Source organism: Pseudophryne corroboree, chromosome 11 (genome assembly GCF_028390025.1).
Source record: "Pseudophryne corroboree isolate aPseCor3 chromosome 11, aPseCor3.hap2, whole genome shotgun sequence".
In the NCBI taxonomy this organism is placed as follows: Eukaryota; Metazoa; Chordata; class Amphibia; order Anura; family Myobatrachidae; genus Pseudophryne; species Pseudophryne corroboree.
Genome location: NC_086454.1, coordinates 123,626,897 through 123,646,738, shown reverse-complemented (window position 1 = coordinate 123,646,738; position 19,842 = coordinate 123,626,897). Strand labels below are relative to the sequence as shown.

At 46.9% G+C, this 19,842-nt stretch overlaps 1 protein-coding gene across 2 annotated transcripts in view; it reads left to right on the top strand.

Moving 5' to 3' along the window:
• DRD4 (dopamine receptor D4) overlaps positions 1 to 19,842 on the top strand; it is a 174,290-nt gene that overhangs the window by 127,743 nt on the left and 26,705 nt on the right. Inside the window, exon 4 of one of the 2 annotated variants that reach the window (XM_063944787.1) lies at positions 17,526 to 18,485. The exons of the other annotated variant lie outside the window; for it this stretch is intronic. Within the exon in view, the coding sequence (XP_063800857.1) occupies positions 17,526 to 17,728 (203 nt within the window). The 3' untranslated portion in view covers positions 17,729 to 18,485. Of the gene's footprint in view, positions 1 to 17,525; positions 18,486 to 19,842 lie in introns of those variants that run through there. 2 annotated transcript variants of the gene reach the window in all.

Here is a 19,842-nt window from a genome sequence, read left to right as displayed (position 1 = left end):
GCAGGAGTGAACTGCTGCAGCCCTAATAGTATTTCATTTTGGAATCAGCATTTTAATTTATAGATATTCTATAAATATATTAGCGTATCTAGGGGTGCCTATTGTGCCCATTGCAGTTCCCTGCTTCTATCGCTAAAAATTATTTTCAGAAATAAAATGATTGTGGGTTAAGAAATTCTGTGCCTATTAAATACTTTTTCCTCAAACTATAGATTACTATCCCTTTAATAACATATACTGTTAATTGGCTCAATTATCTTAGTGTGCACAATGTATATATAAAGTGCTTGGGCATCCTCAGTTTTATTTGTATTCCTCCTTCCATATAAACTTTTGTAAAGCTTGCAAAATTACCAAAAGTGTTTGGCTATTGATTGAAATTCATATCATAGGGTTATAAATTGATATGAATTAAGTGGGAGGGATGGGAGATTATTGTTCTATCAGGTGGACAGTTCATGTTTGTGTATGTAGAAATGTATATATGTTTCTATGGTGCAGAACTAACCTGATCCCTATGATCTCACTGTAAAAAAATAATTAGATTTCAAGTTGTTATTCTGCTGCAAGCTAAAGGGCCCCATACACTACAGCAACATGTCGGACCCTCATGTCACATAAGATTTCCCTTGAACCTCCCAGCAGCTGGGATCACATAAGATACATCGTATGCGGTCCTTTTGCATACGATGTATCTTATGAGATCCCAGCCTTGCCTGCGGGAACCGACATATCACGAGTGCAGCACTAACGATCTAGGGGCTCCGTTCCGATGCTCACGGGACCGCGCATCAGATGAAAAACACATCTGATTTGCCACTTTTCATCCGATTTATCCTCCCGAAAAGGTCAAAATCGGATGAAATCGGGCATTATCGTTGTAGTGTATGGGGCCCTTAACACCAGCAGTTATGAGTTGCTGCCTTTGCATACAGGACTGCAGAATGTTTACCACTACATAAATACATGATATTAGTGTAATACAATTCCTTGTACTCCCTTACTAGTGTCAGTTCCCAGGATAAACATTAGCAGCCTCCCCTTGGTATGTGAACTTGCAAGGCAGATTAGAGTGTCATAGTCTGTTTGCAGAATTAGGAAGAGTGATGTGTTAGTGAGGGGTAGTGAACAGAGATCCATCTGTGGCTTCATATACACTGGCCACAAATCAAATTTTGTGTGTGTTAAATAAGTTGTTATGCTTGATTATTGTATGATGCAATCACACTGTGGGAAAGCAGCAGCAGTGCACCTCTTACTTGCATAAGTTGCATTGCGTTAATTAGTACATTCTGTGTAAAGTCACATTTACTGGATAGCTGATTCTATGCGTATGTACCATGAGATTCCATTCTTCGGAGCATCTGACATTCGTATTTGAAGGGTGCTTATATCTGAATATCATACAACCTTTAACACTAATTTATTAAACAACCAGCAAAGTTATTTTTCAGTTGAGTTTGCTTTAATATTTTCCCATTACATCTGTCTGACTATGCTAGCTCACCAGTAGTTCATTTGTGTATTAGTGTCCAGCCCAATCTGCACATCACACATTTTGTCTTCAAGTGCTGGAAGATATTTATCACTGCAGAGAAGTCTGCAGGTTTCCTTCGTCTTCTGCTAATGATTAGTAAGGGCTGCTGACATCATTGAGCTTCTAAATCACTGTGAGCTTCAATCCCTGCATCCCAGTTTAGTAAAGCTTATTTTAAAAATAGATAATTGTCATTTATGTTAGCTGTAATATGACAATCTCATACCTAGGAATAATGCAGGCATCAGCAAAATTGGCGTGAAATTCTTGAATGTATCATGGGTACTATGCAAGTGGGGTGCAATAAGTTTCTGGATGCACAAAAGTATTATATTTAAAAACATAGTGAACATTTAAATTGTTTCAAAGTATTCACCAGGGGAGTCTATGCAATTTGCATGCGCTCAAACTACTCAGTGAGGTAACTGGACCAGTCTAAAGCATGCTGGATAAAGGCCTCCACTGCAGTTTCCGGTGGCTCAAAATGAAGCCCATGTATCTTGTACTTGATTTGTGGGAATACAAAAAGTCGCAGGGGGACAGGAATGAACTGTACCAAGCTCCTGTATGCATTAATGGGCCAGAAAATCCACCACTTATCTGGATTTTTGGGCAGGTGCATTGTCATGATGGAGAAGGGCACCACAAGTATGAGTTCTTGGATGGTGGTTAGAAATGACTTCCAGCACTTACGAATAGTTTGGTAGATAAGTTGCCAGTCTTGGCAACAAAAACAATCATCATCTACCTGGCCCACCTGTGCTCATGTTGTAACTTCTGTAGTGGTGCACCCCCAACTGGGTCCACCGGGCCGTCTGTTGATTGGACTTAGGGTTCGAAACTGTAGATCCAGGATTCATCGCCACTGATGATCTGCTAAAGTTTGAGTGACTGCCATTAAACCTGGCTAGCATGTTGCGGCACCAAGTCACCTGAGCCTCCTTCTGCTCTCGAGTCAGCTAATGGAGCACACAGCAGGCAGAAACCTTGCTCAGGCCAAGCTTTTCGTGGAGTATCAAGGGATGGATCCCGATGAGATGCGCATCTCCTTTCCTTACTGGACCGCGGTCACCCTAGCATCCACCTTAACTATGGCCTGCAAGGCAGCAACGTTGTCCTCAGTGGTGGAGGACACAGTTTAGCCGCAGCGCACTTCGTATTCCAGGGACCGTCTTCCACATCAAAATTCTGTCACATCTACTAAATGCATGAGCTGGGGGTGTTAGGGCACAAGCTGCTCCTCTAACAGCTCCCACGGCTTGGGAGATGGGACAGACCCTAGCCAGTAAGTACAGAGGACACACTGGGAGTCAGAGGACAGCATGGTGGATGGAAAGAGGGCAAAGAGGGGGCAGGGCGGTACAAAGTGGGGGATGCAGGAGCATGCAGAGATGAGCAGGTTAATACAGAGTGGGTGGCAGGGCAGGGGGGAGGAGGGGATGGGATGGAACAGAGCGAGGGGTGGGACAGAGCAGTGGGGGTGGACAGGGCTGGGAGGGGGTGGACCATGATGACCTAGTCTCTTTACTTTAAGCTTTTATTTATGAAACGGGTTTTTCAGAGATGAACGCAGATCTGTATTCATCTCCGCACATGCTGGGGTCCGCCCAGCACAGGGTAAAGCCGCCCAGCATGTGTGAGGCCACCCCCCTATGCGTCCGCAGTTAGATTGCCATCCCGTGCCTGTCAATCACATTGCACCCGCATCCTTCAGGGATGCGGACGCAATGTGTAAGGTCACGCACGCACAGAGTGGTCGGTGTGCATGCGCAGACCACCTGTATGCGGCCGCTGCAAGCAACCACACGGCTGCGAACAGGTCTGAATGGGGCCCAGAGTTAGGTAATCAGGAGGTTAATGTACATAAATTAAATTAATGGGGCTAATTAATAATGGAGATTATGAATATTGTAAAGTACTGTATAGTATATTATTTACATTGATAGGGGTTGTTACCATGATACTCTTGTAGTTAATATTCAGGAAAGGTTAATTAATAATGAGGGAGTGACCAAAAATAGTCTCTGTATTATATAGAGGTCACTTATGCTCTCTGTATAATAAGGTGATAAAAAAACCGCTCTGTATTGTATGGCGGTCATACTCCTCTGTATTATATGGTGGCAACTGTTGCTCCCTGTATTATATTGTGTCCACTGATTCTCTCATGTTCTCTTTATTATATAGCTGTCATTGATGCTTTATGTATTGTGTGGCAATTATTGGTGCTTTCTGCTTTATATAGTGGTCACTAATGTTCTCTGCATTATTTGATGGTCACTGATGATCTCTGTATTGCTGTATATGGTGGCTTCTGATGCTCTCTGTATTATATGGCGGTCACTGATGTTTTTTGCATCATATTGCTGGCAGTGTGATGCTATCTGTATTATATTGCGATCACCATTATGTTCTCTGCATTATATGGCAGTCATATAACTAGAGGGTCACTACAATCTACTGGGAAAAGAGGAGAGCTCTGAGTTGAGTCATTGCCTTGGGTGATAGCCTAGCTTCACCTCTGTGTATGAAGAGGAGTACAGTATGTAGATAAGGCAGTTCATAATCTGGCCACACGTTTTGTGATTATCTGCAGTGACATAGGGCCTAATTCAGACCTGATCATAGATGTGCTAAATTTAGCACATCTACGATCAGTCACATAGACATGTGAGGGGACGCTCAGCACAGGGCTAGTCCGTTCCGTATGCAGGGCCGGCCCGCCCGTTACGCGGGTTACGCGTAAGAGTAAGGCACCGCACTGTGGAGGGCGCCGGCAACGTAGACCACGCTCCCAGCCCATGCTGCCTGCTGTATACCGCCAGCTCATTCTAGACTAGAGCTGTCAGTGCCCTAGCCAATCCGCTGTACACAGGAGGTGACTGGCTGCTTCCCCAGCCAGTCACCTCCTGTAGTCTCCAGCGAATCATAGCCTTCCCTGCGGACGGTGTCTCCCTCGGCTCTCATTGACCGCCAGTCTGGCACGCTGCGGCTTTGAGTGAGCGCCGGTAACTGTGTGTGTGTGTGTGTGTGTGTGTGTGTGCGTGTGCGCTGTGCGGGGGGAGAGGGGAGAGCTGGTGCTAATTATGTGCTGCGGGGAAGGGGGTAGTGAGCGCCGGTAACTGTGTGTGTGTGCGGGGGGAGAGGGGAGAGCTGGTGCTAATTATCTGCTGCGGGGAAGGGGGGAGTGAGCGCCGGTGACTGTTGTGCGCTGTGCGGGGGGAGAGGGGAGAGCTGTTTGCTTTATATGTGCTGGGTGGGGGGTTTTGAGCTGGCTCCTATATCTGTCACACTGGGCTCAGTGGTCATCACTGCAGCACCAGAGCAGGAAGAGGACCAGAGCTGCTGCACTACATGTCAGTCATCACTCCTCCCCTCGGCACCCCCACTGACACCCGAGATGACTGTGGGCACCCCCTTGCCGTGCGGACACCCGCGATCACCTCCTCCATTTACACATGCGATGACTATGGGCACCCCCTTCCTTCGCAATCACTGTGGACACCACCCTCCCCCGCTGACACCGACAATCACTGTAGACACCCCCTCCACTGACACCCGCGATCACCGTGTCTGGGGACGACAACTGGGGGTCCGAGATGGTGGCTACAATGTGTCTAAATGGTCACCTGGTGCACTGTGTATAACGCGCTCTACCGGGTGCAATGTGTATAACGTGCTCTACCGGGTGCAATGTGTATAACGTGCTCTACCTGGTGCAATGTGTGTAACGTGCTCTACCTGGCGCAATGTGTGTAACGTGCTCTACCTGGCCCAATGTGTGTAACGTGCTCTACCTGGCGCAATGTGTATAACGTGCTCTACCTGGTGCAATGTGTGTAACGTGCTCTACCTGGCGCAATGTGTGTAACGTGCTCTACCTGGCCCAATGTGTGTAACGTGCTCTGCCTGGCGCAATGTGTATAACGTGCTCTACCTGGCGCAATGTGCGTAACGTGCTCTACCTGGCGCAATGTGCGTAACGTGCTCTACCTGGCGCAATGTGTGTAACGTGCTCTACCTGGCGCAATGTGTGTAACGTGCTCTACCTGGCGCAATGTGTGTAACGTGCTCTACCTGGCGCAATGTGTTTAACGTGCTCTACCTGGTGCAATGTGTTTAACGTGCTCTACCTGGTGCATTGTGTATAACGTGCTCTACCTGGTGCATTGTGTATAACGCGCTCTAACTGGCGCATTGTGTATAACGTGCTCTACCTGGCGCAATGTGTGTAACGTGCTCTACCTGGCGCAGTGTGTGTAACGTGCTCTACCTGGCGCAATGTGTGTAACGTGCTCTACCTGGCGCAATGTGTTTAACGTGCTCTACCTGGTGCATTGTGTATAACGTGCTCTACCTGGTGCATTGTGTATAACGCGCTCTAACTGGCGCATTGTGTATAACGTGCTCTACCTGGTGCAATGTGTGTAACGTGCTCTAACTGGCGCAATGTGTGTAACGTGCTCTAACTGGCGCAATGTGTATAATGTGCTCTGCCTGGTGCAATGTGTATAATGTGCTCTACCTGATGCATTGTGTATAACGTGCTCTACCTGGTGCATTGTGTATAACGTGCTCTACCTGGTGCAATGTGTATATTGTGTTCTACCTGGTGCATTGTGTATAACGTGCTCTACCTGGTGCATTGTGTATAACGTGCTCTACCTGGTGCAATGTGTATAACGTGCTCTACCTGGTGCAATGTGTATAATGTGTTCTACCTGGATGCATTGTGTATAACGCGCTCTAACTGGCGCATTGTGTATAACGTGCTCTACCTGGTGCAATGTGTATAGGGTGTTCTAACTGGCGCAATATGTGTAACGTGCTCTACCTGGTGCAATGTGTGTAACGTGCTCTACCTGGTGCAATGTGTGTATAGCGTTCTCTACCTGGCGCAATGTGTGTAACGTGCTCTACCTGGTGCATTGTGTATAACGTGCTCTACCTGGTGCAATGTGTATAGCGTGCTCTACCTGGTGCAATGTGTGTAACGTGCTCTACCTGGTGCAATGTGTATAGCGTGCTCTTCCTGGTGCAGTGTGTGTAACGTGCTCTACCTGTGTGGTGTAACGTGAATTGGTACTATTATGTGGCCATGCTCGTTTCCCATGAAGCCACGCCCATAAATTTTGGGTGCGCGCCTTCGGCGCGCACTGTCCTTGTACTCGAATATGGAGGGGGTGCACCAATTTACTTTCTGCCAAAGGGCACCGAAATGTCTAGTTACAGCTCCGGTGCAGGGTGTTCTGTATACTACACAGCCCAGCAGCACTGTCACCCCCCCTCCTCCCCCTCGCAACACTTTTGTAGTGTCCAAATCAAGTCTCTGTTTTTATATTTGAACAATGAATAAGATTAATAAAAACCTTCATTCCAATGGGACCCAGAAGAGGACAGGTAGGACCCCAATTTTTAAAAGTTAGATTAATTAGAAATCACTTATTTAATGGTTTTGCCCTTTAAGTTTTAACTTTATGGTAGGCAGTTGATTTCACCCATATTTCGCTTAATGCGCTTTAAGCTTTTGTGTGTATAATATTTTCCATCAACCATGGGGGGGGGGGGGGGCGCCAAAATCTATATTCGCTTACCAAAAAATTTAGGCTTGGGCCGGCCCTGTCCGTATGTCAGGCCCGACCCCCGCACACAAGTACAAAAGCATTGCACAGCGGCGATGCTTTTGTACTTGAAGAGTAGCTCCCTACCAGCGCAGTTCCTGCGCGCTGGCAGGGAGCTCCTCGCCGCTGTAAGGGTTGCAGCGGCTGCGTGTGACGTCACGCAGCTGCCGCGTTCCACCACCCACACGGTCCAGGCACGCCTGCGTTGCACGGACCGCGCCCCTAAAATGGTGGCCAAACGCCGCTGGTCCGCCCTATCCCGCTCAGCAAATGCCTTTGCCTGTCAATCAGGCAGAGGCGATCGCAGGGCTGAGACGGCCGTCGGCTGTCTGGCATGCGCAGTTCAGACCTGATCGCTGCTGTGCGAAAACACACAGCAGCGATCAAGTCTGAATTAGGCCCATTGGTCTGTTTTCACACTATTGAGCATATGTGGTTCCAAACTGACCTGCCAGCCGGATATAGGCCCCGATTCAGGTTGCATTGCAGGTGGAGCATATGTAACGGGCAAAGAGATTAGATTTAGGTGGGGTGTGTTCAAACTGAAATCCAAACTGCAGTGTAAAAATAAAGTTTTCTAACATTTGTGGGCTACATGCAGCCAGTATTTACCCTGTACAGCAGGGGTGGGGAACCTCCGGCCCGCGGGCCGTATAAGGCCCGCGAAGCCGTTTGCTCCGGCCCACCCGCTTCTCTCAGTGAGACACGCCGCCGCTCAGTTCGGCGGCAGCGTGTCTCAGCTGTCAGAACAGGGAGGAGAGCGCGGCTGTCGGGTGGGAGCGGCGGCGTGTAGGACTTGAAACCAGCCGCCGGTTCGTGAGCCAATCAGAGCTCGCGGACCGGCAGCCAATCAGGATCTGCGGCTGCCGGTCCGCGAGCTCTGATTGGCTCTCGAACCGGCGGCTGGTTTAAGTCCTACACGCCACCACCCAACATAGCCGCGCTCTCCTTCGTGTCCCGCCGAAAGGAGCGGTAAGCAGCACGGGGGGGGGGGGGGGGGCATCTGTATACCTGGCACTGTGGGGACATCTGTATACTTGGCACTGCGGGGACATCTGTATACCTGGCACTGTGAGGGGCATTTGTATACCTGGCACTGTGGGGGCATCTGTATACCTGGCACTGTGGGGACATCTGTATACCTGGCACTGTGGGGACATCTGTATACCTGGCACTGTGAGGGGCATTTGTATACCTGGCACTGTGGGGACATCTGTATACCTGGCACTGTGAGGGGCATTTGTATACCTGGCACTGTGGGGGCATCTGTATATCTGGCACTGTGGGGGCATCTGTATACCTGGCACTGTGAGGGGCATTTGTATACCTGGCACTGTGGGGACATCTGTATACCTGGCACTGTGAGGGGCATTTGTATACCTGGCACTGTGGGGACATCTGTATACCTGGCACTGTGAGGGGCATTTGTATACCTGGCACTGTGGGGGCATCTGTATACCTGGCACTCTGGGGGCATCTGTATACCTGGCACTGTGGGGACATCTGTATACCTGGCACTGTGAGGGGCATTTGTATACCTGGCACTGTGGGGACATCTGTATACCTGGCACTGTGGGGGCATCTGTATACCTGGCACTGTGGGGGCATTTGTATACCTGGCACTGTGGGGACAATTGTGGATCTGGCACTGCACTATTGGGGGCATATGTGTATCACGTCCCATTTTAACTGGCCACACCCATTTTTTTGGCGCGCGCGCCTCCGGCGCGCACACACAGTACCTCTAAGGGGCAGACCTACTGGGGGGCAGGGTAATTTTTTAAGTTGAGAATTTTTGTATGGCCCCCGAAGAATTTTATAAATATCCAAATGGCCCTCAGTAGAAAAAAGGTTCCCCACCCTTGCTGTACAGAAACACTATAACCCATCCAAATCTATATATATCTGCCCATGTTACATCTGCCCCACCTGCAGTGCAACATGGCTTTGCTGAGGCTGGAGCTGTGGGTGTGTGGACATGGGGGGTAATTCCAAGTTGATCGCAGCAGGAAATTTTTTAGCAGTTGGGCAAAACCATGTGCACTGCAGGGGAGGTAGATATAACATTTGCAGAGAGCGTTAGATTTGGGTGGGTTATTTTGTTTCTGTGCAGGGTAAATACTGGCTGCTTTATTTTTACACTGCAATTTACATTGCAGATTGAACACACCACACCCAAATCTAACTCTCTCTGCACATGTTATATCTGCCTCCCCTGCAGTGCACATGGTTTTGCCCAACTGCTAAAAAATTTCCTGCTGCGATCAACTTGGAATTACCCCCATAGCTGGGAACAGTGGGGGTAATTTCAAGTTGATCGCAGCAGGATTTTTGTTAGCAATTGGGCAAAACCATGTGCACTGCAGCGGAGGCAGATATAACATGTGCAGAGAGAGTTAGATTTGGGTGGGCTGTGCAGGGGCAAACGCAGGATTTAGTGAGGGGGGTTTCCGTGGGCGGGTGTGTGTGTGTGTGTGTGTGTGTGTATGCATATATATATATATATATGTTACATACATACACACACACACACATATATATATATACACACACACACACACACACACACACACACAGGTGTATACATGTATATGTATATACATTTATACATATGTGCACAAATACACACATACATACATACATACATTCATACATACATACATACATACTTAATGACAAATACATAAATACAGTTGTATGCATAGGGTCTGGGAGCAGAGGGGCATCAGTGCAAGGACGGAGGGAGCTGCTATGGCTGAACATGCGCAGCCAACAGTTCCCCCCAAAACAATCTGTAATGGGCCCTACACATTTAACGATCCGCCGCCGAGCTGCCCGACGGCGGATACGGCCGACCCGGCGGCGGGGTGGCAGTGAAGTTTCATCAGTCCCCCGTCACACGGCTCCATTGAAGTGCAGGCAAATATGGACGAGATCATCCATATTGGCCTGCATGCACAGCCAACGGGGCACGAGCGATGAACGAGTGCGGGGCCGCGCATCGTTCATCGCTAGTGCCTCCACACTGAAAGATATGAACGGTATCTTGTTCATTAATGAACGAGATCGTTCATATCTTTGAGAATTATCGGCCAGTGTGTAGGGCCTATAAGAAGAGAGCTACTGTTGCCAGGGCCGGATTAAGCATTCAGGGGGCCCAGGGCACTTAAGGCAGGGGGTCCTCCCCTTATTGTTGGCAATTATACCCTTGATATGCCTGCTGCCCCCCCCCCCCCCCCACCTTCAACACAATGAGGCTGATCACTGAATGTACTTTAAAAACATGTTCTCCCTGGCGCTGCACTATTTCCTGCTCAGCACTCATTTGCTGGGACTAGCCGCTGGTGAGTCTCCACGCTAGGGTGGAATAGAATGATGTCGGGCAGCCAGCACAGGGAAGATGGGGAGGGGAACTTTGGGGCATGCTGTCGGGAAGGGAGGGTTTGATGCTGCAGGGTGTGTGGTTGGGGGAGATTTCTGGGCAGGCTGTCGGGGAGGGAGGGTTTCAGGCTCTGGGGTGGGTGGGGGTCAAAGACTTTGGGGCATGCTGTCGGGCAGGGAGGATTTCAGGCTGCCAGGGGTGGCGGAAGAGCAGTGACTCACATGCAGGAGCTGCGGCAGTGTTATCAGGCGTGCAGCATCTCCCTCCCCTCCACCTCCTCTCGGGCAGTTCGCTGAGTTATACTGTAATCTCCAGCCTCTGCTGCTACCAGTGGTGGCTTGAGAGGGGAGACAACACCATAATAGCTGAGGCAAAACAGCTCTAGCCAGGGGGCCCCTTGAGTCAGGGGGGCCCAGGGAAGGGCAATCCCAACTCTTTGGCTCTGGTGTGAAATTACTGATTTTTGTACTGGTGGAGGGGTGCTGTGCATGCCGGTCAGCTCTGACCATGCGGCACAGAGGCCACTTCCATGGAGGGTGTCGGAGGAACCCTCTGCCAGCCATAAGTGCAATCTGTAGCCCCGCCATCTTCAGATGGCGGTAGCTGCGGGGATCAATATCGGGAATGCATTGCATTCTGGATATTGATAAATCTAGCAGCATTGCCTTCCCCCTTAGAAATCTATGGGGGATGCAGCTGCAGGCGGCAATGGAGGAATTGCAGTAGGTATCTTACATGCAGGTGTTACTTAATATTTGCGGCTAACCTCCAAAAACTTTTTTTTTTTGAGGATATAGCTGCAAATATACCATGATAAATGGGCACCATAAGGAGCTAGAGTGGCTCAACCCAGAACAGTGGTCGTAAATGGTGGCACAATATTGGTGCTTAGTTATAATAAATCCTGAATATTATAATATACTGTAACAAATAATAATGTTAATAACACTATGGCTGACCAGTGGTTTCCCATTTTTTACACTTATTCCCAACCCATTGCTGTTTGAATTTTGATAGAAACTAAAATTCCAGTGCATTTTCATAGGTGGTTGCTTCCATCCTCAGGTCTTCAAAATGTTAAATGTACTGTATACAGTAGGTTCTGAATGGTGCTTTATAAAATGCATTAAAATTGTATTATAATCATATGTAGAGGTGCATTACATGATGAAGTGCCTGTCTAAAGACAAAAAACTTGTATCCCTGTATCTCTCCCCCTCCGGGCCCAAGTTACCTGGTTCCTCAGCAGCGCAGACTGTGTACATCTCGTTGGGACTGAACCAGAAGGAGGCCACCCGGAAAGGCAGGCAGAAGAAGAAGACCTGAACCTCAGAGCAGGCTAGCTAGGTCAGCAGGGTGACCAGAAAAGGTCTGGCCAGGTGCTAGTGCATCCAGGCGGTGCAGAGGCATCTCCAGCCGGGCAGCAGCGTGGATTGGCTCTCCTCCACTGGGCTGCTACATCGTCGCTGTGGCTGCCGGCCTTCACCGGGATCAGGTGCTCATCACTGCTGGGATCGAGGAGCACCATGTTGCTGCCGAAAAGGCACGGGAGCACTGAACTATGGGGAGCGGGCCGCAGTGTGAGCTGCATCCGCGGCCGCCCGACCAGAATGTGCTGCCCTGACAGGAGAACACTATGATCCCGGCCGGTGCCAGCAGCTCCCTTGACCTTTGCTGCCTGCAGGAAGAGTAAGTGGGCGGGGCTGGGGCTGTGTTACGGGGGGCAATCACCCTATTCGCCCCCCCACTGTGGATCCGCCAGTGGCTCAGGGATACTTACCCCCTGATCCCCCCCCCTTAATCCGGCTCTGACGCTTCGCGCTTGCGATCGCGGTCGCGGCTTTTAGCTGAGACAGAGACAGCTGTGTCTCTGTCTCATAAATAGAAAATTTGGCTCATCAGGGGGGGTTTCTAGGTACTCGGAAACCCCCCCTGCGTGCGCCACTGCTGTGTTCAATCTGCAATCTAATTTGCAGTGTAAAAATAAAGCAGCCAGTATTTACCCTGCACAGAAATAAAATAACCCACCCAAATCTAACTCTTTCTGAACATGTTATATCTGCCTCCCCTGCAGTGCACATGGTTTTGTCCAATTGCTCTCAAAAATCCTGCTGCGATCAACTTGGAATTACCCCCATTAGCTGGAGCCAGACTGGAACCGGAATATTAGCTGGACTGGAACCGGAATATTAGCTGGACTGAAACCGGACAGGTGTTACTGAGAATAATGGGTCTATTTACTAAACCTTGGATGGAGGTAAATTGAGATAAAGTCCCAGCCAATCAGCTCCTAGCTGCCATGTCACAGGCTGTGTTTAAAAAATGACAATTAGGAGCAGGTTCGCTGGTACTTTTATCCACTTTACCTCCATCCAAGGCTTAGTAAATAGACCCCCTAAGTCCCTTAGCTACCAGATTAGGTCTGGAGACTGGAGCATGCTGAGACTAGTTTACCAGACTAGACTGGCACATTCTGGAATGAATGTACTGGAGCTGTGAAATATAGTTTCACACAGTAACCTGGAGCACAGCACTGAGTAGTCTTCTCAGTAGAAGTGACGTTGTACTAGCGATTTGGACTTGACAGGAAGTCCTCTTTATAACACGGAGTTGAAGTAGATCAGAAGCTGTGGTCAGCTGGTCTTAAATTGGCTGTGGAAAGTCAGCTGGCTGTATCCAATATGGCAGTGCCCATGCTCATGTTTTGGCAGGAACTCTGTCATTTAGAACACTCAGTGGAATCAGAACACTGCAGAGAGTCACACACAGGAACATCTATGCCATGCTGGGATCGCTGTGCGGGAACAGCGTTGAAGGACACCATTGGCAGCCGTAAGCAATGTGCAACATGAGCGGGTCTCAGCACCAACTGGGACAGACAGTTCATAGGTAGAAAATTAAGTTTAAGACTCTGGAGCGTGACAGCACCCACCCCCCTTCCCTTTACGGGTGGCCCCAGGACACCTCTTAGGCTTTCATGGAAATTTGATCTAAAATGCCTGGGTCAACTTTGGAGCATGGACAGCAGAAGCATTAGCCCATGAACGTTCCTCTGGACCGTAACCTTTCCAGTCGATTAAATACTGAAGTCGCCCATAGCTGATTCGAGAATCGAGAAACTTGGCAACTTCTAATTCTATTCCACTATGAGTCTGGACCTTGGGTGCTTGGAATGAAACTGATTTAAGACCAGAGGTTTCAATAATGAAATATGAAGAGAGTTTGGAACACTCAGAAATGAAGGTAACTTGAGCTGGCATATGACAAGATTAATTGTTTGTTCAATAGTAAAGGGTCCAAAGTAGCAAATTGCTAATTTCATAATAGGAACTCAACCTCAAATTCCGGGTGGACAATTAGACACGATCTCCTTGTTTAAGACTGGCAGAAGCTTTAAGAAGAGAAGGTCGGATTTTCTTCCAATTCTTGATGAACTGTTGTAGAGTTCAGGCTGCCGCAGGAACCTGTGAAACTGGAAGAAGTTGGAACTCTGGGATGGAACCCGTAAGTCGCAAAGAATGGAGTAGTGTCAGAAGAAGTGTGATATTGATTATTATGGCAGAACTCCGCCCAGGGAAGTAGTTCAACCCAGTTGTCCTAGGAGGAAGATACATAGAGGTGACAAAATGATTCCAAGTCCTGATTGACCCTTTTGGTTTGGCCATTGGTTTGGGGATGGTACGCAGTTGAAAAATGTACTTTGATTTGTAAAGTGGAGCACAGGGATTGCCAGAATTTGGCGATGAAGTGAACTTATCAGAAGTTATCTCAACTTGTAGGCTGTGAAGTCTGGAAATTTCTTGGACAAAGAGTTGAGCCAACTTTGGAGCCGAAGGAAGACCAGAGAGGGGAATAAAATACACCATTTTGGTGAACCGATCCAGATGGTGGTATACTTGTTGGAAGTTGGAAGATTGGTGATGAAATCCATGGATAAATGGGTCCACGGCTGATGGGGCACGGACAAAGGGTGGAGTTGACCAGCAGGAATTTGGCAAGGTATCTTTTATGTTGGGCGCACTTAGCACAGGAAGCAATAAATTCCTGACATCCTGTTTAAGGGAAGGCCACCAATAGGATCTGGAGATGAACTCAGAGGTGTTCTGAATGACCGTGTGACCAGCAAAGCAAAATTAATGGGCCCAGTGAAGCAAATTCCTAGTCTCCATGTAGAGAAAGCCATAGAGTTAATAATAGGATGCTTCTCAATGGAGGTGGTTTCATCCCCTGGCTCCAGGGTGTGAAAGAGTGCCAGCCTTCTGGTTTTGCACTCCTGGTTGAAATGAAAGCTTAAAGTTGAAAAGAGAGAAAAACAGAACCTATCTTGCTTGCCTTGGATTCAGACACTGGGCTGACTTGAGATACAGGAGGTTCTTGTGGTCTGTCAGGATGGAAATTGGATGGATAGCACCTTCGAGGAGGTAGCACCATTCCTCCATCGCTAATTTTATGGCAAGAAGATCTTAGTTACTGATGGAGTAGTTGCATACAGCAGGAGTGAACTTACAAGAGAAAAAGTTACAGGGATGGAGATGTCCATCAGGAGTAAGTTGAGAGCGCACAGCTCCAACTTCCACAGAAGCGTCAACCTCCAGGGTAAAAGGCTAGGATACATCAAGCTGATGTAACACAGGAGTGAAGATGAACTTCTGCTAGCTGATTTGGAAAGCTTGCTTGGCTCCTTCAGACCAACGTGAAGGATTGGCCCCTTTCTGAGTGAGATCAGTAATAGGAGCAATTATGTTAGAATTTTCTTTCATGAATTTGCGATAATAGTTTGCAAAGCCCAAAAAGCACTGTACGGCTTTAAGAGTGGTTGGGATCGGCTTTCTTGTATTGCTTGAAGTTTCTCTGGATCCATCCTGAGGCCAGAAGCGAAAATTATATACCCTAGGATGGATTTTTTTTAACTTGCAGTACAGATAGTTAGCATAGAGATGAAAGAGTACTTATCTGACTTGTCGACTGTGTTCTTCCAGACTGTTAGCGAAAATCAGGATGTTGTCTAAGTAAACATGTTTTTAGAGAAGATCGCGGAAGATCTCGTTGGCGTAATGTTTGGATACTGCAGAGGAATTACTGAGATGGCAAGGACATGATGAGGTACTTATAATGACCATCATGGTTGTTAAAGGCGGTCTTCCACTCAACACCCTCACGTATGCGAATAAGATTATAAGCTCCACATAAATCCAACTTGGTAAATATGGTGGCTCCACTGATTTGATCAAAGAGTTCGTTTATCAGAGGTATTGGATGACGATTCATGATGCGGGGGAAATAGAAGGTCGTATTAAACCCTTCTCTAGATCCTCTTTGATGTACTCAAACAGGGCTTGGGGTTCAGGGTGAGTGAAAGTGGAGAAGTATGCCCTCTTGGAGGTGTTTTGCCAGGAATCAAATTGACTGGTCAGTCCCACTCATGATGGGGAGGAAGGACATCCACACCAACCTCACTGAAGACATCTTTGAAATTGTCATAGGAATTAGGAGGAGTATCCAGATGAGACGGATTGGACGATCATACTGGTAGAACTCTCTGAAGGCAAAAGTCGAAACATGGCAGTAACTTGAGTAGTTCTCAAGATGATTTGAGGATTATGTTGATGGCCAGATTCCCAATACATTCATGAGGTAAGTACAGGGTTGGAGGTAGGCACTGGTGGGAGGTTTAGGCTTAGGCTGCGGAGGTAGGCAGCGAGAGGGGTGAATTAGGGTTAAATACTTTCCGGGATGTATTAGGATTCAGACCTGATCGCTGTGTTGCAAATTTGCAAAGGTCTGCGATCAGATAGTCGCAGCCCAGGGAGAGTGAAAACCCGCCCCGTGCAAGTGTGCGAATGCATGTGTATGCCATGCAAAAATTCCGCCAGACAGTGGACAGCTGCAAATCCATTCGCAACTCACTATCAAATGATTTTTCCTGTCTGTGCGTAGCCCAAGACTTACTCCTACAGTGAGATACAAACAGGCTGATCAGGACCGGAGCTGACGTCACACGCCCTCCCTGAAAACGCTTGGGCATGCCTGCATTTTTCTAGACAATCTCTGAAAATGGGCAGTTACCACCCACAAACTCCTGTCAAATTCTTTTCAATCTCCTTGCGATCTAAATTTTTCACACCATCCTGACACTGTTTGGCAGTGCGCCTGCGCATTGCGATGCTTACGCATGTGCAGTCATTCGATAATCGACCACTGTGTGAATTCGCACAACATCGATCAGGTCTGAATCAGACCCATAGTTATAGCAGTATGAGATATCACCATGATGGTTGATTTACATGCTAAATCTGTGTTACCGTGGTAACAATTTTTTGGATAGCTATATTTTTCATGTGTATATATTTCACAAGATAACTCACATACACACAATGTACACTTTGGCCTGTAGTTTTTGATGACCCAATAAAAAATCTCAGTTACTGTTAGGGTGTTTTAATGCTTTAAGCTCTCATCCATCCATCTCATCCGTCCCCTAAAATCCCTTAAATGTGAAAAAGTGAAGTCATCCATAGCAGCCTTTTTGCTTCCATTGGTCTAACCTGAACTGCACTGAGCAAAACGTAATGCTAACTGGCTCCTAGTGTTTACTGCACATTTGCACTATGAATGAATCTAAAAACAAAAGTTTCCAAACATAACTATCTTGAGCATCAGACTGTCAGATAGACACATCTTGGCACATGAGTTGAGAAATTGGATGGATCCACAGCTTGATAGCTGGTCACTTGTCGGTGGGTACTGTTGGCAATTTACCGTCAACAGAAAACCATCTTCACAAAATTGATTGAAACAGTTTTAACTGGATTGTTTTGGAGTATTATTTTGTTTCCCATTTTGAGTCTAAACACCCAGCTGTAATAACTCTGATGTCAGTCTGACTAAATTGTTCTTGTTATTTTATTATTGTATTCTATCCTCTTACAATGGTCTATTCTTTGTTGTCTTGCTGATTTGTTTTCTCATTTTTTCTCTTTGCTAGGTACATTTCTCTTCTGCTGGACTCCTTTCTTTGTGGTGCACATCACCCGAGCTCTGTGCGAGACGTGTTATATCCCTGAGCCGCTCTTCAGCACTGTCACCTGGTTGGGATATGTCAATAGTGCACTGAACCCAGTCATCTACACCATATTCAACACAGAGTTTAGGAACTATTTTCGCAAAGTGCTTCGGTTGTGCTGCTGACCGATCAGGATTTTGGACAGCGCACTGGGTCATGTGCCCTGTTGATCTAATAGGACTTAAGGCATCAGGTGCCCTGAAGTTCACTGTGGACATAAATCAAGAGATTGATATCAACTCAACTGTGTTTGGTTGACATTGCATGTTAAATGTTGGAGTCTCCCGCAGGATATGGAGAAGTGCTACACGTCACCATGCCACTTTTGTGAGCCCAAGGAAGCTCTGGAAATGTCCTTGGTTTATTTGCTTTGAAGAGCTACAAAACTCTATATCATGAATGTTACTACAGATGCTGCACATTGAGATGTGATAACCAATAGAAATTGGTAATCTTCTGATGTAGTATTAAACCTCTTTGGCTGCTCTTTCCATGACCCCAGTTTTGGGTTCTAGGACTTCATAATGAGATCATCTATTCAGACTGCAGGACTCATAAAGGAATAAAAATTATTATATGGATCTCTTAGTAAAGTTTGGTTGTGAAGGGCTCTCTGTGAGTGGGAGTATGTACTAACATTACTTGTTAATTCTACAAACATAACCCCTTTCTGCTGTGCAGACCCTGGGTCCAAACATATATGCCCCAAACAGCCACATATGAATGATAATAATCATCTTAGCGGGAATCTCAGAAACATACTATATAGTTTTGTCACCCAATGGCGCTATACTGTGCTGACGGTATGTAAGTTTCGATGATGCAGAACAGGAGAAAGATTTTGTATAGCTCAATAAATGGATTGTGGCTTTTTTATGAAAATGTTTCTCTCTTACTGGATGTGAGTACAAGAAAGAATGCAACATTGAGATCTTAATTTACAAAGCACGCTAAGGGGATCATTTATAGTTACATAAGATATGAATTGTTGTACTCTGTCTCCAAGAAAAAGGGAATGCATATATCTGTGTCTTCAACTTGCAAGCTCGTATAATCTGGAGGGGAGCAACTGGGAGAGGCAAGATCAAGCAACAGGGAGAGGGAACGTCAGACAACAGGGAGAGGTAAGGTCAGGCAACATGGACAAGTAAGGTAAGGCAACAGGGAGAGGCAAGGTCAGGCAACATGGATAAGCAAGGTCAGGCGACAGGCAAGGTCAGGCAACAGGGAGAGGCAAGGTCATGCAACAGGAAAAGGCAAAGTCAGGCAACAGGAAAAGACAAGGTCAGGCAACAAGGAGAGGCAAGGTCAGGCAACAGGGAGAGGCAAGGTCAGGCAACAGGGAGAGGCAAGGTCAGGCAACGGGGAGAGGCAAGGGTAGGCAACATGGACAAGCAAGGTCGGGCAACAGGGAGAGGCAAGGTCAGGCAAAGTACAGTAACGTTGTGTTCATGTAACTGCGTATACCTGGACGTATACGCAGATATGCCTTTAAGGAAGCTTTTGTCATACAGGGTGCTAGAAACTGGTGTAATGATAAGCAGTGTTGCTGCTGTTGATGATCTGCAGGATAAGCCACTTCTGGTTGTGAATACATAATATAAAGTTCCTGCTGTCTATTCACATTACTGAATTGATGTTTCCAGTTAGACTATATATAAATAGTCAGAATTGATTTGTAAAAGGAAAACCAATTGATTTAGATATGTGGCTTTTGTATTTACTAATAACTGTAAAGGCATTTTTTTCTATTGTGCATATGACCCTTTATTACACTATTATATTGTCGCAGAGGCATTGTATGTGGTAAATTATAATTAGGTAGCTATTGGTACACGCATCGTCCAGTGAAGGATGAGTGGGATATACTGTATGTTGATTAACAAAATACAGTTTATTTTATGATTTAGCAGTGTGTTGCCTATATGACCACTGACTGAGGTTACTCCTACTTGAACAAAGGTGAATCAATAAATTGAACACATTTTGAATGTTACTTAAATATAATCTCTTACAGCAGTGATTCCAAACTTTTTTGAATCACGGCACCCTAGTGCATCATAATTATTTTCATGGCACCCCTAGGACAAACATTTCTTACTGATCAATTTAGAAAGGAATATTAAATAAAGTAAACTGTGTTTATACGTCATCTTTAGGTTCAATTGTGTGGTGAGGGACAGGATTCACTTCTGTTTGTCCACATATTTTATTTTCTCTAACGTCCTAGTGGATGCTG